Consider the following 24,901-nt stretch of genomic DNA (forward strand, 5'->3'; position numbering starts at 1 on the left):
GAGCCTGAATCTCATCAAATCGAACTGCACTCTTCATGTTCAGGGAAATTTTAAAATTCCCCTTAACTTATTTTTAATCGCTGTATCAATTTGCAACATCCTGCCAACAGCATTAGCTGCTGTCAAGCAAAACCATTTCTGAAACGCCCTCTCCGTCTGAATAGACAAAGGCGGAACGATCACCCCCTACTTACAACTAAACAAATCTGTTCAGTCAATGTAAACTTAGTCCTTCCTGAGAATAAACACTTTTGAGTTATTCATGTATTCAGCACTGGCACACAGCCTTTTGCGATTTCCAAACCAGGTATTACACAAGCAAATCAGCGGACGCACAGCCTGCAGCTTGCTGCTGGATGGTAACACAGACCAGACAAACAACACAAGCAGCTAGGGCGGTGCATTTGGCCGAAATGGCATGCTAATGCTTTGATTTGATTTGCATGCAGAAGGAGGGGTAGTAAAAAATTTGTGTAGAGAGCAGATCATCACCTTCAGCCTTCAGCAGCACTATATCCAAGCGATTGCTTCAAGTTGCAGAGGATCCTGAATATTCAAATTGGGTAACTAATACGTTATGGATCTGTGCAGAACCTGGCCACGGCAATTTTAGAAGATCAGACCTTCTCCTCAGCTAGTTTGAGACCTTTAAAGAAGGGAATAAAACAGGAAACTCTTTAACATGCAAATGTGGGCTGGAGGAGAAGGACAATGAGGGAGAGAAGGGTTCAGAAGAGGCAGCTTCTCGTGGCAGGAGATGGATGCACAAAGAGCTGGAATGTGAAGCCTCCTGTGTGGGTTTGCTGTGTAGAAGAGCACAAAGCTCGTGGGCACTGCAGGAGGAGGAGAGGAGGCTGCAAGGGGCAGGGTGCTTACAGAAGGACAGCAGAAAGGTGCCAACAGACAATGGTGAGAAGGAGAAGAGATGTAGCAAAAGCCCTGGGCTTATCAGGAGGTAAAGCAAAAGAAGGAGAAAGGCCCAGGAGAAGACCCATTTTGGTGGCCTAAAAATACACTTGCGAGAAAGAATGTGACTTTCACCTTTTCAGTATATCTCTGTAAAGAATTACAGTTTATGAAAACGGTGTATGAAAACACAACTGTTCTTTTAGCTACACGTATTGTTTAATCCTGGAGCTCAGAGGAGGGGAAATTCCACCCCAAAATCCATCACCAAGGGAACATTACCTCCTCCATGAAAATATTTCTTTGTCTCAGCGAATCTCGTTTTGAGTCACGACGTTTAATGTGAGAACTGGTCTTCGTTTTGCAAAGTGAAATCACCCTCAGTCAAATACTCGCCGTGCTTACGTAACTAACACTTCGAGACACCTTGCCTTCTAAGTGCACTTAGGGCAACATTTTCACATTTCATTATTTAACTCCCAGCACCCAGATTTTTCATACAAAACTTCTGACAGCTGCTCAGATTTTCAGGCAGTGGAGAAAGCAAATTCAAACTTCAGACGGATAGACCTGCTAGACCCAAGGAAACCAACAAGAACATGAATTTTTCACCAAACAGATGTTGTCTGCCTTGTAGCAAGGAGGTCACGAACACCAACAGCAAAACAGCACCAGAAGCCCAGCAGCATGGAGCACAGCACCAGAAATTTTTGCTACTTCAGGAGATCCAGCCTTTTGGTTTTGAGTATTTCTCTACTACAGGCATATCCATATGAAAATGCATTTCCCACTGTGTTTGGCTCACTGTAGGCCTTACCCATAAAAACTCAAATTTGCAAATGTAAGAAATGCCCTCGGGGAAGTATAGCTGTTTTGTCCTCTGCAGGATTCTTCTCACGCATGGCAAACATTACTAACAATCTAGTTAAAGTCTGCAAGGTTGTTTGGAGGGATTGTTATCTTTCCTTCCTTTAGCTCACATTTGGTGGGGATCTTTCAAAGCCATGTCAAATGTATGGAAAGCCTGTTCTGTTTTGACAGCATCACTACTTTGTCAAGTTTGCAAGCAAAAAGTCTAGAGACAGTCCTGAAAGAGTTAGCTCCTGCTTCTCCTAAAAACTTTGTCAAGGTGGCTTCATGGTTTGACACTTAGAGGAAATTGCCTTCCAGACATAGAAAGCAATCGGTCTGAAGCATTAGGAACAAACTTTCCTGGTATGAACTTTACCCAGTCAGCTCTCTTTATCCATTTCTGTGCATTCTGTAAGTAAAAAATAAATAAATAGCTTGCTTGTAGACTTTGCAATTTCATATAGCCCATTAAGTTACTTAATTTTGCTATCAATAGCACATGATGTGATAAGCAAAACTGTTTATTTGCCTTAGGAAAAATAGCAATGTGGTTGCATCACGGGTGTTTCTGAGTTGACAGGGCTTTCCCTGCGGCTACTGAGGAGCGCTGGAAAGAAGCACAGGCAGAAAGCATGGAGAGAAGGGAGAGGAATGGCAGAAAACACAGGTGCAGTGGTTTAATCTCCTGGCCCTTCAAGTCAGACGAAAGAATAATTACAATTACAACTATTCTCTCTCAAACATTCCTGTTAGGAGAAAAAACAACAACAACAGCAACAAAACAGCACTCTTGAAGCCAACCAATTTGAAACAAGTATTTAGTTTTAGACCCTTTGTATCTGTTTAGCTCTCCTGTGGACCGTCTTTCATGATCACATTCTCATTTTTGTTGCATTCGATACAGAAATGTTGCCCCAACTTTGACCAGTTACTGTAGGTACACATACAATGCTGAAAGTTGAGTTTGACAGACATTTACTTTTGAAGGAATTAATCCACAACTGGATTCTGATTTTAAAATGACTCAAATCTTTTAAAAGCGCTAATTCAAGCTGTAATACACATTTGCTGAGAACCTGTACGTAGGCAATAACAAAGACTCTTATAGGACACATATCAGACAAAAGTTCATGTATTATAGAGCTTCCTTTTCTTAGACGTCTCCACAAATCAAGCAATGCCTAACTTGGATTTGGGACAGCCTGCTTTGAGAAAATCAATACAACCTGATAAAAGCCTAAAGCTAAAAACCACTAACACTCATTTCAGGGTATTTCATTGAATATCAGACTATTACTCTCAGCATTATCTAAGTGAAATCCGTCCTTGAGGAGCTCAAAGCAGCAACGGTTCAGTTTCCACTCGCAAAGCCAGCTCGCTGTCCTCTGCAGCAAGGATGACTGATCTCTGATTCAATTTTGACTTCCCGGTCAATGTGTTTGGTTTCTTAACGTTTCATAAATGTCTTGCCTAGAAACATTTATGACTAAAACCTGATTTACAGTAGGACAAAGGAGATCCAAAACACTGTCGAGTCACAGCCAGAGTCCTTCAGGTCAACCTTTGGCTAAGGGCAGCTCCCAGAACTGTGGCTCTTATCATGCCATCAGGGTGCTCAGAAAAACAAACAAGCAGCAGCGTTATCACTTTGACCTGACAGCACCTTACACGTGTGCGTTATAAACTTGCATTATCATTCCTGGAAACACATTGTATAGCATAAGCACTCTGGATTTCCCATCTGCCATCTTCCAAACCCTCTCAGGTTGGTAAGTGTTAACAAAACCACCATTTTTTCCGAACGGTAATTTCCCTATAGGTCTGACAAGCTCTTCATCTCCATGTCACAAGCATTAATTAATTTTATATATAAAATATAGGTGAAAAGACTATTTTACCTTCAGGATTCAATTAAAATAACTCATTATATTGCTAAGGCTTGATACCGCTGCGTTACATATGCATGTTTTTATTCCCCACCCATGAGCTACCCCATCAGCATTAACAGAGTTCCTCAATTGTCCTGAAATTTGAGAGGCCTTGAATTTCTATAGATTAAGAAGAAAATGGAGAACAGGGTCAAGCTCTCAACACACATTTTTTTGTGGAAAGGATTTTAAAAGCAACCCATGTTCTCACGAAGTATATTTAAGGATTTTACATAAAAGGGCCCATTCAAAAATATGCTTGTGACAACATATGAAAAACCCTTTAGTACCCTGGAGCAGCTGTGACTTGGTAAAATCTAATTATTTCTCATGTGCCCATTGGAATTCTCCAGGAATACTAACTGTAATTTCTAACTGCTGCCACAAGCTCTGGGCCAGACTTGGAACAGTACCAAAAGGTAGCTGAATGAGCGCCGTATACAACTTTTATGAATATCCCACAGGTATATGCTAAGGTTTAGTGATACGGCACAGTAATATAGCACCGCAATCAGGTAACTAATGCAACTAAGTGAGGCGTGAGCAACACCAAATACACAACACTTTTGAAAAATGATGCTATAATCTTAACGGGGTCTCCGTTAAAAGATCTACTTGTGATTCAGAGCATCTCAAAAGTCTTCCTTTGTCACCAGTCCATTGTCCTGTCCCACACAACCGAACACACCAAGTACACTTATGTCTGTGCAGTACATGTGCATATGTACGCAAATGGACAAGCGTGAAATGTGCTATATATACATTAAAATTTATAAGCAATACAGCACTGCATACTGAGCTGATTAGGGCACAGCTCACCCTACCAGGACTGTCAACAGAGACCCCTGTACCTTAACTCGAAGTGAATTTCTTATTAGTTTTTACTGTCTTTGGGGAAAGATTCGAACTGAAGCGATAAAGCAGTAAATAAATAAATCCCTTTCCCTTGTTGTCAAGGAAGACCAATCCAGGATTTCTTTTTTAAACCTTCTGAATAAATACGGAACGTATAGAGCGTTTCAAATATAACGCTTCAAACACCTAAATACCACGTACGACAAGCAGTATCAAACAAATCCATTAAAACTCCCCTTTAAAAAGGGTGAGTCTGGACTCCTCCTGGTTTGCTTTTGAGGAAAGGCGAACAGACGGACGTCCAATGTCCAAACTTTGGGAGGAAAAGCGCCGCTTTCCGGGGCTTTCCGTGGGCCTCAGGGACACGGAGCTCCGGGAGCTCGGCCTGGTGCCAGCAGGTGTGGGGACCCTGCTGACAGGTAGGGTGCGGAGAAGCCCACTTCGTCGGTAATTACTGAGGGTGCTAATTACCGGGCTACCAATAAATGGACTTTATTGAGGGAGATTTGGCTTTACGGACAAGTATCTGGGGAAGACGCTTCATGGGTTGCCCTGCAGCCAGGTTTTGTTCCAAAAGCCTTCCCCAGTGCCAAGCCCACCCGCCCTGACACACGGGGGGGAAGGGGGGGCTAGAAAACACACAAACGCTTTTTAGCACTTTTTAATTTTATTTCCCATTTTCCCCCCCAACACACCAAACCCCTCTCCTTTAACCCCCCCGTCAGCCATGGCGCCGCCGGCTGCTCCCCCTAGCGACGGCCCCGCGCCCACCCCCCCCCCCAACACCCCAAGCCCCGCCCCCTCCCCAACCCCAAGCCCCGCCCCCCCTCCTTCTCCCCCCTAAGCCCCGCCCCCGGCGGTGACGCGCGGCCCCGCCCCCGCCGCGACTTGAGGGCGCGCGCCCGGCTCCGCGCAGCTCCGCGGCACCGCGCCGGGATCGCGGCGCCCGCACCGCAACTCGGCCCCTGCCCACCCCCCCCCCACCCCCCCCTCCTTTATTCCTCCGGCTCCTCCTGCTTAAAAAAATCAAAACGACAAGCCAAAAAAAAAAAAAAAATGCACCGAAAGCCGCGTTAGGAATCGCCACGCGCCCCGCAGGTAAGCGCGGGGCTACGCGCTGCGACGTGCCGAGGGGGGTCGGGGGGAAACGGGGAGCGGGACCCCGGGGACTTCTCGGCAACTTGGCGGCCGGAGCCCCCTGCCCTGCCCTGCCTTATCCCGCAGCCCTCCTCGTCCTCACCCCCTCCCCAAAAATCCCCCAACCCCAATCCCAAACCCCCCGTCCCCATCGCGGCCGGCCGGAGCCTTTTGTTTTCCCATCCCCATCCCTCTAAGTTCGCCTGTGCGCCGAGCCGGTCCTGCGGCAGCGGGCAGGGCTGCTCCTTGGAGTGGTAATTATTTCTATTAATTATTATTAATTATTGCATATCCCCCCCCTCCGCGCTGCTGGCAAGGCGCGGCAGGAGTTGGGCGAAGCGCTGCAGCCCGCGGGGCGCCCACGCGGTCCCGAGCCCAAACCCGAGCCCAAAGCTGGTCCTGATCCCAAATCCCGAGCACAGTCCCGGTCCCGATCCCAAACCCGGTCCCGGTCCCGGTCCCCATCGGGTCCGGAACCCCAAGGAGCAGAGGACGGCGAGGCCGGGGAGCTGCCCGACTTTAAAAAACCCCCTTTCATTATCTTGACCCCGATATTTGATTTTTTATTATTATTATTATTTTTTTCCCTCCCTTCCCCTGGAAGACGCTGCCCGCAGAGACGGGAGCAGCAATTAACTGAGCGCCCTCGGCTGCCCGGGGCTGCGGCGCCCTTAATGAGCGGCGCTCGGAGTTGGGGTGAAAAACGCTGAATTAGGGGCAAAAAAACCGCGTCTGTCCGTTGGGGTGGGTGTGCGGGGAGAGGAATGATCTGCTGCGAAACACGGAGCCCTGTGCGCTGCCCTTGGCCATCCATGCCACGCAGCGGGTCGTAGCGGAGGTTTCGGTGCCCTTCCCTTCCTCCCCCCCCCCCCTTAAAATACCCTCAAGTTTCCTTTAATTTATTCCCAAACCATACAATGCAGCCCTGTGTCAGATCGGTTTTCAAATACTTCATAAACAAAAGGTACGCCGGGGTTTATACGGGGCCAATTAGCCTAAAATATACTGAGGTTATTCTCATCGTCCTATTTGTGCTGCTGTCGAGCTTTTCAATTTCTCCATCGACGTTTAATCACTTCTAAAAGCTGTATTTATTTTTCCTGCCTTCCCTGCTCCTCCTGTACACCAAAAACGGAGACTGAGCCTCGGTGTACATTTAAAATGTTAATTTTCTCTTTTTTTTTTTTTTTTTTTTTTTTTTGGTACATTTGAACCACTACATTTTAACCGGAGAGTGACCAGAAAAAATACCGCTGTTCGTGTGGTCAGCACGGGAAATAAGGGTCTGTAAAGTCTCTGAAAGGGTGATTTATTTTATTTTCTTTTAATTCCCCCTTCGGAGGCAGCCTCTGCTTTTCTCAACAGGAGACTTTTGGTGTAATTAAAGCAGAGAAAACTGGACAGCAGCGAAAAAACATCTGACTTGTGGCTCTTAAAGCACAGTTTTTGCAGCGTGTACCACCCCCCAGTGGGCAAAAAAACTCTGTAGTAAACTCGCAGCGAGCTTTCATCTTCGGAAATAAAAGCGTGCGTGTGTTGCAGCCAGAACGAAATAAAGGTGCACGTCTGGGGATTTTGCTTTGGGGTTTTCTTTGGGGTTTCCCTCGGCACCCCGTAGCTCTCGGGGGGGAGGCAGCAGAAGCGGAGGCTGCAGTTTGCAAACTTGGTGCCGCGGCTGTCGGGGGCGGCCTGGGTTGGTAGCTGGCCATCTTTGTCTGCAGGCAGTGCGAAGGGGCTGCTGCTCCTGCAGCCTTCCCTAATCACCTCCAGGCACGAGGCGGCACGGAGTTTGTAGGATTGGGAGGTTGTGGGATTGCCAGCGTGAGAGTCCTGCGTCCTGGGGGCCCTGGGGAGCAGCCGGCATCCTCCCGAGTTGTGCAGCCAGGAACAGCCGACCTGGCCCCTCCGTGGTGCCCCCAAGTTTTCTGTTCCCGGGGCAAATCCCAACGAGGAGGCAAGGGTTTGAGAAGGGAGAGAAACGAATCCACCACAGCCGTATCTCTTTGAGCGGTGTTTTTTTGTACACCGAACGGTTTGTGCCAGGAGCTCCGCAGCAGGTATGATGCCACCTGCATTTGTCAGAGGGGGAAAAAATGATTTTCCCCTTGAAAGCACGGCAGCGTTTGTGCTCCCTTCTCTCGGCTGAAGCACAGGCAGGGCAGCTCACCTCGGCAGCACCTCTCGGGAGAAAACCTAGCAGCCATCGCTGGCCAAAGGGGGCGAGGCGAGCACTAAGGCAGCGAGCCCAGCACGGCCCGGAGCGAGCACCATCAGCATACGGCTGGAAGTGAACTTTGGAGAAAGACCACTGAACAACTCCGGGTTCATTTCCACCCTCTGCGGCAAACAGGGGCTCGGCAACCCTTGGGTGTGGAGTTAAACTTCTGCCCAGCGTCCATTTCTGAGCCAGGGAGAGAGAGCACACCAAAATGTGCATTTTTTAAGACATGGGAGTTCGGCAGAACCAGCCGGCCAAAGGCAATATTATGTATGTGCAACTACTGCATAAGGTGGGGGGGAGCCAAAAAAATAAGTAACACCTATCTCCAAGGCGGGGAGAGGCAAATTTCACCAGACTCTGCCCCGGGGAGCTCACCGGCACTTCACTGAAAACCTCTGCGTTCTCCAGCCCCCAGAAGGCAGCCAGGGGACCTTCTGCTTGCCTAGCGCCGAACAAAGGAGCAGGGCACCTTCCTGAAACACGATAATCGTGGAAATTTCAGCCCCTCGATGCGGTGCTTAGAGAGCGTTTTGCTGTCACGATCGACTAACTCCGAGTCATACGCTTTAAAAAACACAACACGGCGCGTGAAGTACGGGTTAGCGGTGGGGAGGCGGCGTTGAAAAGTTTGTGAAGCTTTTTGAGAGGAACCCTGGCTTTTGGGAAGTAACCTGGCTGTGCAGGGAATAGGTGGCTTCACCGCTGTTTTGAAGGGCGGGGAGCACAAAACACGTTGTGTTTCTGCTCCATTTCAGGGTAGAAACCAACATGGAGGTAATTCTGCAGTGTAAGAGCACTCATTGAGGTAAACTGACTGAGGCTTGTCGAATGCACGTATCCTAATACTTCCAATGTTACTTCTGTCCTTTATAACCTAAAAAGCCTGGACAGAAGTTGCCTCCCTTGGCCCTGTGGGGTTGGTGGTTAGAAATAAGCCCTTGCTTTTTGCAGCTCCCTGAGCTGCTGGCAGGGACCGCAGAGGTGGAGTAGAAATTCAAGTAAGCACTGTGTGACCCGAAGTGCGCCAGGTCTGGATTTTATTCAGGTTTTATCACAGCTTGGAAAGAAGAAATCTGTTTGGCACCGCTTTTAGGTAAACTCCTGGCTTTTCAAACATACCAAACATTTTTTTTTTTTTTTCTTTTTTTTCTTTTTCCGCCCTGCAGCTCTCATGCAAGTCAGGCGGCGCAGCTGGATACCACGTGTTACAGTAAATACAGTGCTCTTTGGTGGGTTTTCTCGTACAGTGCAAATTACCTTCCACGTTTTAAAATGAGATCCCCCCCCTTCCCTCCGTAGCTGCAGCCCAGCGATAAGTGCAAGCACAAGTCTCGGGCATCCCCCAGCTGTAGCAATGTGCTTGCTTACACGGTGTCCCAGGAAAAGTAACTTAACACTGCAGTCCAGCAAGGTCCATGAAAACATTCAAATCCGAATAAAGATAAGCATAAAAGCTCTGTTCAGTTGTTCTGACGTTACTCTTGTTACCAAAAAAGTCTTTTATTTTTTTTCCCATTTAAAAAAAAAAATGAATTTTGGCACCTGCTTTCTGAAATCCATCTTTTTCTGCTCTGCTCAAAATTAACGCCTCCTTTCAAAGCCATGTGTCCATGAAGCCTCCTAATTTGATGTCGCGGAGACCTGGACACAGCGCCTGGCCCAGTGGGGGTCACTTCTCTTTTCATCCTGCAGGATCAGCTATAATGGCTGGGTGTCAGGGAATATTTAGAGACAGCTCAAGAGGAGGAGAGTTTGAGCATGGCAGCAGGATTCCCTTCTTCTCTGTAGACAGATCACTGGAGCCTTTGATATGCAAAAACATTGTTTTCAGCTATGGCTTGAGATATAAAAGGGAAGTGCAAGATATCAAACAATCAGAACCTGAAGAAAACTATTCTAAGTTTAGAAAAGGGAGTGGGGGGTATGGTCTTAATCCACATTTTTGAAACAGTGTCGTCTTCTCCAAAGAGACCTGCTTTTATTTTTCTTCCTTGTTTTTATGTAATTTTTGAGAGCACGGATAAAAAAAATCCAAGACCCTAATGAGCTTTAGTGCTTTCATTTTAATCCTACACATTACTGCTATTACAATGGCAATAAATGAAGGGATGACTATCAAATGGAGCAAAGAAGAAACAGTTAATATGCTAGAAAGGTAAAATAAACGCACTTTTTCATGTTTATGTGTATGTAGTGTAGGCATACTACAAACTCTCTTTTGATCAATACTAACATGCTTTTTTTTACAGCCTACTTAACAACTCTAAAAGTTCCAAAGAACGATTCATAGAATTATTTTTTTTATACGTTTTTAAAAGTTACTGCAGCCTTCGAAGGCCTACTCAACAACTTTTTGTTCCTACTTCATAATTTAACTTCTAGAAAATACCCTCTGTCACAACTTCACATTAGTTCTTGAGAGAAATCATTTTTTATACAGCTGTTAAGCATGTGTTTATTTCCAAGTTTTAGGAATAGATCCTGGACTTAAGTTTCCACAAACACTTCAGTAATACAGACCAAGGAAATCGGACACTGCTTAATCTCAAAGAATGTGGAGCCTTTTTGTTCCATTTTCTACTGACTGCATATGTTAACCAAGCCCTACAACACAGGAATTCCCTTATATCCCAAACGTGGCCACACAGAGTTTTTACCTTAAATAAAGCATATGTTAAAGTACTTGTTTCTGCCAATCTTACAGTGCATCTCTCATTTTAAGCTAACGATTGTCACTAAAAAAATGCTGAAATGAGGTGAAAAAAAACAAAACGGAAACCCTCAGATAAGCATGAAAGCAGCATAAGAAGAGCTAAAGCTTCACGATTTCCTCAGAGAACAGACAGTACCACCATCTCAGAAGTGGGTTTGGTTTGCCTTTTTTTTTTTTTTTTTTGTTAAATAGTCACTTTTTTACATTGAAGAGGAGCATATTTTTTATCTATGTCAGTTTGTGTCAGTGCAAATTTCCTGTTGCTACAGGATCTACTAAAGGAGGACTTCATGATACCTGCTCCAAATTGCAAAAGAGTTTTAAAGCAGAGACTGCTTTTGTGTAGGTCTATTTTATGATGGACAGAAGCAACTCTACCTATGCCTGTATGAAGGGAGCTAAGCAAGCATTATTATTATTCATCCTGCTGTTTCTTCATAGCTTTCCAGTGCTGAGACCTGCACTCAGTTGTTCCCTGGACTACATGCAATCACCAAAGGGAAAAGGAAGTAAATGTTAAGGATTTTTTTTTTTTTTTTCAGACTTAACCATTTCTATTTCAAACAGATAGTGCCTACATGCTTTCAGGGAATAGAGACTGGGTATCTCACTGAATGCTTTCTGCAGTAGTGCTATGAAGTAGCCTGAGTTAAAATATTGCCCTTCAAAAATGACCAAATAATTAGAGTGCCTCAAGAAATAGGAAGAGCCGAGATTATTTTTCTTTCTTGAAATGAGAAAAATCAGATTAATAAAACACCAATCTAAATAGTGATTCCACTGTGCAAAATGACAAATACAAGTGCTTAAAGGTTCATACAGCCTGGCATACTGAGCACACTTCATGGAGAAAACCCACATATTACCTCCGTGGTCAAAAAGCTGACACAGATGACTAGTTCACAATTCAGGAACTGGATTGCAGATGTGAAATACTAATTCTGTTTGAGTAAAAACTTTTCCTCTTTCTTCCAAGAGCTACTGAATGGTGTTTAACTCATCTTAGATTTAAAGCCAAGGAGAGGCTGATGATATATGCCTCAGTTTACCAGGGAGAAAAAGCAAGCAAACACGTTGGCCTCCTCCCAGGAGGCAGGACTGCCATTTGTCCTCCAGTGGGAAACATCACTTACACAGATTTTGTTACCATCTATTAATGCAGAATGACTTCATTTGCTACTGGAAAGGAGGGAAAAGATTTGTTCCAGCAAAACGGCAGCAGCACGAGACTAAACAGCAAAAGATGTTTCCGAACGTCTCTGACTTTTGTTGAAATACCATCGTTTTGGTATAACGAGCTGTGCTAGTTAATAAACAGCATAATTTATATGGGGATGCAGCACAACTCTGAATACTAGCGCCCACCACCACTTGTTATTAATTACAATTTCTTCTGTTTGTTACTTTACAGGAAAGTAAGAGTTCAAGGAAACCTTTAAGGGGAGTTCTCTGGGAAGGAAGGAAGACTGTTGTGTCTTTCCATGAAGAAAACCACCCGACCTGCATGACGTGCTGAGGGCAGAGCCACCTGCCGTCAGCGCGCGGCGCAGGAGGAGTTCTTTCCTGCATTACAAATTCGGAGCAAGTGTATAAAAAGTGAGAGTTGGAAAATGGTCCCCTCCAAAAGGCGTGGATGTACCAGGATGTAGCCACTGTACAAAATTTACCCTTGGATAATTCTGGACAGAGATAAAAGCCCGCTGCTGACCTCCTGAAGAGGCGACCACCATTCCAGCCTGAGCATAATGAATAGTTTCCATCACGCGGCGCTCAAGTCACCGCCGACGACTGCACCACACACAAGAGTTGGTACGAGTTACAAAGAAAGTAATTCCTGTTAAAGGCGTTAAACCAAACAAAAGAGGCTGTCCTTCTTTCACAGACTTTACATGAGGACAAAAATAGAAGGAAGTTGAAGCTTTTCTCCTCCCTGGCCTGGTGTGCTTATGTACCATGATAAATCTTTGTTGGATTGCTCCCGGAGCGTAGTGCCAGGAGGCTCGCACCGCCGGAAGGATCGCTCAAATAAACGCAGCCAAGGGAGAAGCAGCTCCATGGAGTAGAGTGTAAGAGCAGCTCGTGAGACAGAAATTGCGTTTGCTGGACGTCCTCAAGCACAAAATTTACTCTTACCTTTAAATACGGTAGGATCAATATTAATTTGTTTTTCTTTTCGTGCCTCGGAGAATAAAGTTCAATTAATATATGAACCCACAAGAGAAGGAAAGGGTCATGGCATGTCTTAATGCATAGGTCATCTTGTAAAAGTTTTCACAACCCTAATTACAATGGTAATTGAATTATATTGTCTTAAAAGCTATAAAAATGCTAATTACCTGAGCTCAATGTACAAACATACAACCAGTGCAAAGCACAATTTCAGTCTCAAGAGTTAATTTATATTGTCCTTACCTGCACAGTTTGAACTAATAAGATGTGAAAATGTGGTTAAACCTGTCAAATAGTCTCTTATTAGTGTACTGCTTTAGTAAGAAGACTTTTGAGAATGACAAATATTTAAACATGAAATTAAGCATGTAATGAAATATTCCATCCAGTCAAGTAGAAAGCCACGGCTCTAACAGCTATGTCAGTTTGTAACCTACAAAACCAATTGTTATATTCACCTTTCTAAACATTCCAGCTTGAAAAACAAGAAAAGTAAGCTGCAGTGTTTGTAAAACATGCAACATTATGTTGAACACTCAAAAAAAAAAAATCAAGAAAGCTCTTTAGCTGGTCTTTGCTCTCTTGTCTGCATTTTACACTGTGCCATTAGGACTTTCTTGAACCTGCAGAACAGCTACCACTGAACTCGTGGGTTTGGTGAGGGTTTTATAGTTCACGTAAGGGCTCCTAGGTAGTTAGCTGGCTTAGGAATTCTTATCTTTCAGATACAGAATGATTTACTTGAACTCTGGTTTGACTTCAGCTCTGTACTTATACGGGTATCTGTGAACAAAATCCACATGTAAAACGTGGAGGAATCCTCAGAAGGAGCCTTCTTGCTTAAACAGCTATTTACAGATCAGACATACCTGATTGTATTACTTTAAATTACCAGGCAGAACAGTTTATTAATTGAATTAGTAAAAGAAAGAGTATAATAACTGATGTAGAGAAAGTAAAATGTCTGCCAACTTGAATTTATTTTCATGTGTGTGTTTCAGATGTCTTCTGTAATGTTGAAGTTGAATTTTCATTGGAGTTTCTTCGCTGATGATCTGGATAATTTTGTTTGTTTGGTTTTTTTAGATTGTTGAAGATCAGAACTGTATACAAATCTCATCATTCCTGACCATGATTAGTGTAACCTGGAGCATCTTCCTAATTTGGACTAAAATAGGGCTGTTACTTGACATGGCACCTTATTCTGTTAGTGCCAAACCATGCCCTTCAGTATGTCGCTGTGATGTGGGTTTCATATATTGTAATGATCGCGATTTGACATCTATTCCTACAGGAATCCCAGAGGATGCTACTACCCTCTTCCTTCAGAACAATCAAATTAATAATGCTGGGATTCCTTCAGAACTGAAGAACTTGCTTAGGGTGGAAAGAATATATTTATACCACAACAGCCTAGATGAATTCCCCACTAACCTCCCTAAGTACGTTAAAGAACTGCATTTGCAGGAGAATAACATAAGGACCATTACTTATGATTCACTTTCACAAATTCCCTATCTGGAAGAACTGCATTTGGATGATAATTCGGTTTCCGCTGTTAGCATTGAGGATGGAGCTTTCCGGGACAACATCTATCTCAGACTTCTTTTTCTCTCTCGAAATCACCTTAGCACCATTCCCTGGGGTTTGCCTAAAACGATAGAAGAGCTACGCTTGGATGATAATCGTATTTCCACGATTTCAGAGCTGTCCCTCCAAGACCTTACAAATCTAAAACGCCTTGTTTTAGACGGAAATCTTTTAAATAACCACGGATTAGGAGACAAGGTCTTCATGAATCTAGTCAATCTTACAGAACTGTCATTGGTCCGCAATTCACTCACAGCTGCACCAGTAAATTTGCCAGGAACAAACCTAAGAAAACTTTATCTTCAAGAAAACCATATAAATCGTGTGCCACCCAACGCTTTCTCTTACTTACGGCAGTTGTACCGGCTAGATATGTCCAACAACAATCTCAGCAATTTACCTCAGGGTGTCTTTGATGACCTGGACAACATAACTCAACTCTTCCTTCGTAACAACCCTTGGCACTGTGGGTGCAAAATGAAATGGGTCCGTGACTGGCTGCAGTCCTTACCCTTGAAAGTGAACGTGCGTGGGCTGATGTGTCAGGCACCGGAAAAAGTCCGTGGGATGGCTATCAAAGACCTCAACGCGGAACTGTTTGACTGTAAGGATGATATAAGCACCATCCAAATCACCACTGCGGTGCCAAACACCTTGTACCCGGCCCAGGGACACTGGCCGGTTTCTGTGACCAGACAGCCTGAGATGAAGGCTCCCAACCTGAACAAGAACTACAGAACCACAGCCAGCCCGGTGCGCAAAGTCATTACGATATTCGTGAAATCCGTGAGCACGGAGACCATTCACATCTCCTGGAAAGTGGCGCTGCCGATGACCGCTCTGAGACTGAGCTGGCTCAAGATGGGCCACAGCCCTGCCTTTGGATCTATAACAGAAACCATCGTCACCGGAGACAGAAGCGACTACTTGCTGACGGCGCTCGAGCCCGAGTCGCCGTACCGCGTCTGCATGGTTCCCATGGAAACCAGCAACATCTATCTCTCCGACGAAACGCCCGAGTGCATCGAGACCGAGACGGCGCCCCTCAAGATGTACAACCCGACCACCACCCTCAACCGGGAGCAGGAGAAGGAGCCTTACAAAAACTCCAGCTTGCCCCTGGCCGCCATCATCGGCGGGGCGGTGGCGCTGGTGGCCATAGCGCTGCTGGCGCTGGTGTGCTGGTACGTCCACAGGAACGGGTCCCTCTTCTCCCGGAACTGCGCCTACAGCAAGGGACGCAGGAGAAAGGATGACTACGCCGAAGCGGGAACCAAGAAGGACAACTCCATCCTGGAAATCAGGGAGACTTCTTTCCAGATGATACCCATCACCAACGACCAGGTGTCCAAGGAGGAGTTTGTAATACACACCATCTTCCCGCCCAACGGCATGAACCTCTACAAGAACAGCCACAGTGAAAGCAGTAGTAACAGGAGCTACAGAGACAGTGGTATTCCAGATTCAGATCATTCGCACTCATGATACTGAAGGACGTGAAAGACTGGTTTGGTTTTGGTTTGGGTTCTTTTTGTTTTTTGTTTTATAAACGAGAAAAGACTGACTTTAACGGTTGCTGTTCTACTGCAAAACACTGGATTAAAGACTGACAAAGCAATGTACTGTACATTTGCCATATAATTTATATTTAAGAACTTTTTATTAAAAGTTTCAAATTTCAGGCTACTGCTGCGATTAATGTAGTGGGGATACCTGACCACAATTCTCTATTTTAGTATTTTTTAGTAATTTGTACTGTATTTTCCTTGCTAATATTGAAGTTACAGACCATTTAACTTTTGTGTTCTACTGAGTAAGATGACTTGTTGACTGTGAAAGTGAATTTTCTTGCCGTGTTGAGCAGTCAGAACATTCATCTGAGATCCTTGTAAGTGTAAGCACAGGCCATTTTTCACTTTGGTATTAATAAAATAATGTTAAACCTGGCAAATCAAGAAGATCAAGCAGTGGTTGCAAAAACTCACAGAACTTTAAATGTTGGGTCTATTAAATCTGTAAACCACAACAATATTCAATAAACAAAAATGCGTGTAGTAATGGGCAATATCAGCTGTCTGGATATATCCATGTCAACAATGGTGAAATCCAATTGAAAAGAAAATAATCAAATCAATTACATGCATGAGACTGAAACTGTTGACACGCGTAAGGAAAGAATTGACCCCTGGAAGAAAGCATAACGAAATTTCTAACAAGGAATTCCAAAAAAAAATAAAATAAAAATGCACTAGGCTCCAGAAACCACGGGGTAGATACGGTTTTAGGGATAGATTTCTGGTTATCAGCACCAGCGGTCTGCTTGTTAGAGAAAACAGTGATGGATGGTCACAGGCATTTGGGAGGCAGGGGCAGGGCACAGGGAAAACGCTTGGCAACTGCTCCGGAACAGCAATGGGCTGAGAGGAGAGTTTCCTAAGAAAAACAAGCAGGACAAAAAACAGGCAATGCAAGCAAGGTATAAAAAATTTTAGTCACAAAGGTAAACAAAATTGGAGCTTACAGCTATTTTAAAAGCATATACTCGAACAGTACGTAGGTATGTGTTAACTATACTGCCGTTACAGTCAGGAATACTGCCCATTACTGTCACAGTTTTCCAGAAATTCCTTGGTAAATCTGTAAGGTATCATTTCTTTCTGCCTTCCTGCTGAACTATAAGCTATTTTCATGTTTAAACCCCAAGCCACTCTTTGTTGCCATAATCATTTGTTTCTTCAACTAAAAACCAAAGTGCATTGTACGCCCTTTGGCTAGTCTTGTATGTGCCTTGATCCAACGCTACATGTATCAAGCTTTTAAAAACAAAACAAAAAAAATTAAAAAAAAAAAATAAAATACCCACTTTTTCATACGTAACTTAAATATGAAAAACATTGTTCTTATTGATGAATGAATTTGAAAAATTAGTACAGAGCAAAGTCACATGTCTGCAGTGCACTGGTAGGAAATTCACTCGAAAGCTACTACTTTTCAGGTCATGAGTTTCACCTTTTTCTTTGTTCAACACAGTATCACACTTCCTGGATTTCTTTAATTACTTTGAAAAAGCAAGTTTTCACAACTTCCAAGTGTGTTAGCAATGAACAAGAGGGAAAGCAGAGTTACAGCCCTCTGAGATACAATTTTTTTCAACACCAAGAAAAAGATAGGGGGACCTACAAAAGCTTAATATTTTGGACAATATTTCTGCAAGGAAGGAATGTATACCAAATGCAATTCAATTATAAGAGAATTTTAGCAGTGCTGAGCCTGTCTGTTTCTCAATGACTGGTACAGGACAGAAGATGACGGGACAAAGTGAGAGACACCAAGACTGATGGTCAACCAGCAGTCAACCAGCAAATGACCCTTCTGCCAGAGGTCCCAGTAACACACAGCTCATTTCAACCTCATTTTCCAGTCACGGCAACACCACCTGCAGTTTCTGAGCGGCGGAGGAGTCTCCATAGAGGAGCAGCGTGGTGCTTCGCCACCGACCTCCCGCAGTCCCATCATCTCCGTTACAGGCAGCATCGTCAGGATCCACCACGCCAGAAGTACCAGGGGCATGTTCCGCTCAGCGGCTCTGTGTGCAGCTCTGGGTGATGCATGGGACCATTTTGCCCAAGAGGCACACACAGCCTTGCTATGTTCCTGTGCAAAAGGCTTCCTGAGCAGTAAGTGGGGAAGGAAAACCAACCCAAATGGAGAAGACAGACCTGTTTTGTTTTTTTTCCATGTAAGCTAGCATACAGGGACCCTTACACCTGAGATACATTTAATGGCTGGATCACTGGCAACAGATAATTAGTCCTTTGCCATCAGCTCTCCAGTAGCAAAATTAAATGGGTTTTGCTGAGTTTTCAAGCTCTTGCTGCAAAAACCTCTCTTGTAGTTGACTCAAAATGTATGATGTGTAAAGGGTAGCAGAAAACTCAATGAGTGCTCTCCTGTGCCCCTACTTAGACCATCCAAAGGCAGCCCGGTGATGGTACACACCATCAACCTACACTTCTTGGATGATTCCACGCAAAGGTATAATGGGCTACAGCAAGCTGCCATTTGAGGAGGTAATTGTGTACCAGTCCTACATGCAAGGACTTCTGCATTATAAAATTAATGTACTTTGAGACAAAAACATGCAAATCCAAAGCACCCTCAACGAGTTGGCCCAGTCATTCCACGTTCACCTCCACCAGAAAGCAGATGAAAACCTGGAGAAACGATGCCATCCTCTGTGGCAAAACAGACCAGGTGTGCAGGCAGAGCCGGTTGCTTCCTACAGCAGTTGCTGTCAATGTAAAAACCACGGCACATCTATGGTTCTTGAGTTCTATGGCAGCTTTCACAGAACATGCATAATATTCAGACGTGTCAACTTGGCAAGTGAAAGATTCATTTCAAACTAGACTTTGTATTTTTTTGTCTTTTGATATTTACATAAATTTCTGTTCTGCTTCATGCCACGACTGTCTCCCAAGACTCTTCTGCTTAACATAGCACTACAGTTAGAGCATGCAGTGCTCTCCAGCACCATGCATAAATCCCTTCTATTAGACAGTTCTATATGTAGACAAATATGATTACTACATTGAGCAGTTTGCTCATCATATTTATCAAAATTAATCCACATTAAATTATCTCAAATAACTATAATTCCACATTATTTCAGTCTACTGTCAAATACTTAATTTCAGAGCATGGAGTGAAATTTTTTTTCAACATAACCAAAACGTGTGTGCCGAGTTAATTGAATCAGCATCTTCAATGTTAAAATTCTACGCCTGGTATCTTTTACATTCCCTATTCTTGTCCCTTTTTAAATTTATATTGCTATCCCGAATTGCTCACAGTTCTGTTGTAAACTAAAAGCTGACTCCAAAAAAACAGCTGGTATTTTGGAAGCCATATTAATTTTGTCTCATCTCAGTAAACTTCCACAACTACATTTGCTTCATTTGTAAGCTGTTATTTCCTAACTGTACAACAGCCTGAAATGCAACAACTGTTGGGGTTTGGGGTTGTTTTTTTTTTTTTTTTGTTTGTTTTGTTTTTCTCCCTGGCTTTAACAGGACCAATATCAAAGCATTATGGCTTTGGAACAGTTACCAATTCTGCTAATGCACTAGCTAGCATGCAAGCTATATTGTGCCAATGCTGTACATATTGAATGTAGAGCAGCAAATGCAATAAAGCAAGAACGAAAGTAATAAAGAGCCTTATTTGCTAGTAAAATAATTTACTGATAACATAATGCACTGAATACATTATAGATTTCTCTCTCTTAAGAGGATGCATTTCTGTGCGTTCACCTGCAACTGGACAGGATCTTTGAATGTGACCTGGCAAAGCCACCTGCCTGGACTTACCCAAACCAGATTTGTTTCGGTTTTGGATGGAACCATCACTTGCAAGGATATCCTCTGCTTTCAAAACAGCTTCACATGACTTTCAAATCCACAGAGGCACCCTCACCGCTTAGTGTTTCAGCATCACCTTGGGACTGAGCTTTGTTTAATTAACTGTTTCTTAAGTGTCACCACAACAACAAGCTTCAAGCCACAAGCCACCACTTACCACAACTGAAACCTTTACAAAGCATTTTTCCAAACTAGCCAGGAGTGATTCGCCAGAAAGGAAGAGCCAATTGACTGAATTCAGACATGACAATTTTACACTTTAAAGCATATTTTTTCTTTGTGAATGAATTCAATTTGGGGGATGGTGGAGGATGATGAAATGACCCTTGTGATAAAATTGTTGTTTCAAACACTCTGAAGGTATAACCATGATACAGAGGCTGGGCACAGGTGGTTTAAAAGATTTTTTCTGCTAAACATGCACGTTAGATTGAATTTTAATAGTAAATCATCAAATTATTTCCTGTTCCTCTCAAAAACAACAACAAAAAATAGATTAAAAAACACACTGACTATGTGGAACTAAATAAAAGAATGGCAGAATATCTAGTTGGGGGCAAGCATCGCTTTCATTTTACCAGCATCAAGCAAGATGCTAATTTTCCTGTAGTCTTCAATGATTGCTGGGGAACTTTCCTACTCCATGTGGAAACCAAAGCACTTCTAAAATATGGGTCCCAGAATAAAGACCTGTCCTCTGGCAGCTCCCTGGATTAATGGTGGTCAAAGGTGCAAGGAAGGAATGGCGATGGCCAGCAGCTGACCCCTGTGGAGAACATGCTGCCAACATGCCCCACATCTCAGACGAGGCAAAACTTCATCGTAAGCTATCCCTGAAACCTGAAAGACAGGGTTTAAGGGCTGAAGCGTATCAGCTAGCCCCAATCACTTATTACTACCTCCTTGTGTTTTCTCAGGATGAGAACACAGGGGAGTTGTGGTAACAACACCAGGAGCTGAAAACGCTTTTTGAAATCTGAACCTGGACCTTCTAGCTTAGCAAGAGCGCTCATAAATAAGTTATAAAAATAGAAGTGTCTTAGGAGGGCTAATTAAATAATCTGACTTGTCGAAGCGGGCTGATAGCGCTCATATGGGCTGATGCCCTGTCCTGAACAGCCCTCTTAAGTAACCAAACCAAGGGAGCAGGTCATAGCCGAGTGCCAGCCCCTGCTCCTGCTCCCGTGTGGAGCTTAAGCACTGCCTATCTATAGATGCAGTCACGGAAGGTCTCACTGCTCAAAGCCAGGGGCTGCTCGATGGTCTTCCATCATCAAATACAGGAACATCATCTACAGAAGGCCTAAATTATGCACATACTAACCTGGAGTAACAATTGAACTTTTTAATTTTAGCAAAATATTTTAAAAGATCTCTAAGATCAGAAGTGCACATCCTATTCATGTAGTACTCGTTTCCTCCTCTAGTCTTTGTTCCTGATAAATGCCTACCTGGCAGCTGGATTTCCACATGAAAGCAGGTGTTTTCTGCAGGTACTGGTATTGGTTTTGCTTAATTTGCTGGTTTTTGTTGTTGATTTTTTTTTTAATAGGCGTAAATAATTTCACTCTAAATCTTTCAGTTTAAATTGGATATAAAAGTGAATTGGTTGACAATTTTAACACCTATCCCACATCAATACATGTTTAAGGCAAGCGTGGGGGGGGGGTTTAAAATAGCACCCACAAACTTCCCTTTCTCATCTCTTCTCACATTAATGCTTTTCAGGATTTTAACTGAAAAGCATTGTTTTTTTTTACAAGCATTGCACTAGGGTAATTACAGTAGTTTGCAGCGCTGTAAGTTCCTGTGTAAAATATGGAAGTTTTTATTCTGAGATGCATATAAGCAACTGCATTTATGTAGGCAGTTGTGCATCAGAAACAACAACAAATCAGACACAGCAGCCATGTCGAGCCTAAGCCTTTGACCAACGCTGAACCTGCTACATTAGCATCGTTTTCTGAATTACCAGAACAAGCATTAGCAGCTCAAATGAGGAGTATACGAAAGCACGCTTACCTCGCACATCATCTCTGGCTACAGCTCTCTACGTGTAAAGTGGGATTAGTTTGGCTTCCTTAAACTTAAGTGTTGTTTTTCCATGGCTTAAATGGGAAAACAATTAAATGAATGCTTGAAAAAATGAAACCACCTACCCGGGAACACTGCTGTTCTGACAAGGAAGAGGATTTAGGAAGCCACTCTGTAACTCTTACTCCAGGAGCACAGACAAGACCCAAGCCTGTACAGACCCTTCATCCCTTTCAGCCTGCGTGTTGTACTTGCTCACCCCCCATGTAATTAACACCATGAATCAGAAACAGATGTGATTTGCACCGCACTCCTCTAAGAAGAAACAAACCCCGAACACTGCTTTTGTTTCCTGCAGCTGGAACAAGGTGCAGGATGCTGGTAACTGCAGCATCTCCATTTCGTGGCCGCTTGTTTACCTGGTTTCAGTGATCTGCACGAGAAGCGGCGAAGGCGCTTATTTTGAAGCCTGACAGAATACTTGACTGCCCGTAGGGAACACGAGCTCATTAACAGAGAGAAAGCCGAATACTGGGGAAGTGCTAACCCAGCGAGTAAACATAATTTTAGGACATTAGCTGATAATGCCGAGCCTCTGTGCCTAATGTCTGCAAAGCAATTATTTTACTGTGACAGCACCTTAATGGCATGTTACCTGTTTCATCCATTAATAACCTTTTCATTTCTCCCCGATGCGGTAACGACACGCGGCGTACCACCACGAGAACCGGTATTCCCCAATCTCGGAAGCTGCTTTGGCATCTGGGACTCGGCGCTTTGTGGCCGAGCAGGGTGAAAAGCCAGCTACAGGTGAATCCTGCCGGGGGGCTGAGCTGCCAGCCCCACGCCAGCTCCGTGCCCAAGGGAGAAAAGGTAACGATGGCAGGATGCACCCTGCAGCGGCAGGGAGGACACGAGCACCTCCAACAGGGTCTGCTCAGGCTCCTGGAGCTGGGTTTGGCTGCAGGGGAGTTTTTGCTGCTGCTCTGAAAGCTCAAGAAGGTTGAGCACAAACAGGGCAGTAACCACCTTTAAGGTCTTCTTCCTTTTTTTTTTTTTTTTTTTTTTTCCATTCTTTTTAAATTAAGCTGATAGAGTTTGTTCAGTAAACACGACCAATTTGCATATAAGAAGCTCTTTACTGCTAATTGCATTTGTCCACATACAGTGGCAAGGTGGTAAAATCTCCTCAAAGAGTTTGCTGTTAAATCCACGGCAGGCACATCGCAAAACATTTACCCTCAAAATCTCCAACTATTACCCGAGCTTACAAATACATGATGCTAAGGGGAAAAATAAATAAATCAGATATTCCTAAGAAGCCGCTCTCAACATTGCTGCTTGCCTCCGGCCCATATTTATACTGAGAAAATCCAAATAAACAAGGTCAGTTAAGGAGAATTCTTAGGGAGAGATTTAACACCACAAAACACTATTTCCGCTACTCAAAACTGAACTATAGTGAACGTAAGAGCAACAGCTTGGTTTCTGAAGGCTCATCCGTGCCAGTAAGTGCTCATGTCTTTAACTGCCTGCTGGCCTGGGGACCCCACCGATGCTGGGGCTGCCCTGACCACTGCAGACAGAGGCACTGAGAGGAGCCCAGTGCAACTGAGCCTCCAGCAAACAGGGACAGGGACATCCCAAATTATGGGACCTACTACTACCCTAGGCTTCAAAAAAAATACTACTTTCCCCTCCGCCCCCCAAAAATAAATAAAAAATAAATGACACAGTTTTCACGCATGGATGTTTTGATGCAATGCCCAGTTTCCCCTGTGAAATACCTTTTAAGGTTTACTCTATTTGAATTCACAAACAATTGTAGCTGCCATGAGCATGTTTTCATTAAGGACTTTTTCCCCCCCAGACCTCCTGATACACTTCAATGCACATTCTATGCAGAAGGAAATGAATGTTTGTGCAGCAGGGTTCATCGACATCTTCTTATTTTCCCTACCTTATCAACTGACTGACTCTTTCTAAAAGCGTTTTTATCTTTTTCAGTCATTAAATATTAAAACAAAAAAAAAAAATGTTTGCCAATTTAGCTTTTAGGATACTACTGATAGGAGGAAAGGGAAAGGAAGGAGAGCCATTAAACTAAGATTCTAATTAGGGGAAAAAGCATGCTACAATATGTTGCAGGTAGATATCCTGTTTTACTGACGGGGGGAAATAAACCTTCACAAATCCTGCTGCATTGACCAAAGGCCCTATGGAGGTGCTTATGCAAGATTGTGATCTGATCAAAGGCTTCCCTCTTCGAAAGATGGGAGCTGTGCGACTATTCACTATTTGTTTTATTATTTGTATTTTTGTTTGTTTGTTTGTTTTTTTTACTCCTCCACACGACAGAAAATACTCCCTGATACTGATGGGTTTAAAATAAAAACATCTTTACCTATTGCTGCTTCTCATGCTAACAAAGACTAACTTCATCCTTTAATAAAATCCCTTTAAACCAATCCAAACACGTTCAGCAGGCCGAAAGGCTACCAGCGAAGCATCCATCAACAGAAACCAGGTCTGGATTACGCAAAGCTTCTGCTGCGAAGGGATGACCAACGACTTCAGAGGGAAAATAAGAGGAGATGGCAAACAAAAGCGTTCGCCACCAACATAGAAATGCCTTCATGCAGGAGCAGCGGGAGCCTGGGGATGCTCGGGCCCGATGGGGCGGCACAGCAGCGGCCAAACAGGCAGGCTCCTCGCTCAGGCTGCATCCCTGCAGAGAGGCAAGCAGCCATGCCAGGCGCTGATGGGCGCTGGAGACCTGCCAAAGCCTTGGCCTGAGTGCCTTGCAGCCCGCCGAAACACCTGCACGGAGGTGGGCACATTCCCCACGCACAGCAGGAGGGGCTCCCGCAGGTGCTGTCATCTCTGCTGGGTCAGGGCAATGGACGGCCACACGTGCTGGTGAGTTTGGGGTAAAAAAATACGTATCAAGATGAACTTTCATCTGATAAAGCCAGGCATCACGTTTACTACTGTTCTGCACAATAATACTGGTGCCTCACCTCACTGGTGGCTCGATGGGATGGACAAGAAATGGGGAATTTTGAAGACACTGCCA

At 44.1% G+C, this 24,901-nt stretch overlaps 2 protein-coding genes across 2 annotated transcripts in view; one reads left to right on the plus strand and one right to left on the minus strand.

Annotated features, from left to right (window-relative positions):
- MACROD2 (mono-ADP ribosylhydrolase 2) overlaps positions 1-24,901 on the minus strand; it is an 857,094-nt gene that overhangs the window by 745,198 nt on the left and 86,995 nt on the right. The window lies entirely within an intron of this gene.
- FLRT3 (fibronectin leucine rich transmembrane protein 3) lies at positions 5,534-17,208 on the plus strand. The gene is made up of 3 exons (XM_032183904.1): positions 5,534-5,639; positions 12,024-12,756; positions 13,868-17,208. The coding sequence occupies exon 3, from the start codon at positions 13,913-13,915 to the stop codon at positions 15,854-15,856; it is 1,944 nt and encodes a 647-aa protein (XP_032039795.1). The 5' UTR covers positions 5,534-5,639; positions 12,024-12,756; positions 13,868-13,912; the 3' UTR covers positions 15,857-17,208.

The sequence above is a fragment of the Aythya fuligula genome, chromosome 3, assembly GCF_009819795.1.
Source record: "Aythya fuligula isolate bAytFul2 chromosome 3, bAytFul2.pri, whole genome shotgun sequence".
Classification (NCBI taxonomy): domain Eukaryota; kingdom Metazoa; phylum Chordata; class Aves; order Anseriformes; family Anatidae; genus Aythya; species Aythya fuligula.

Coding starts and splice junctions, on each gene's coding strand:
- FLRT3 (XM_032183904.1), top strand. CDS start 13,913: ATGATTAGTGTAACCTGGAGCATCTTCCTAATTTGGACTAAAATAGGG.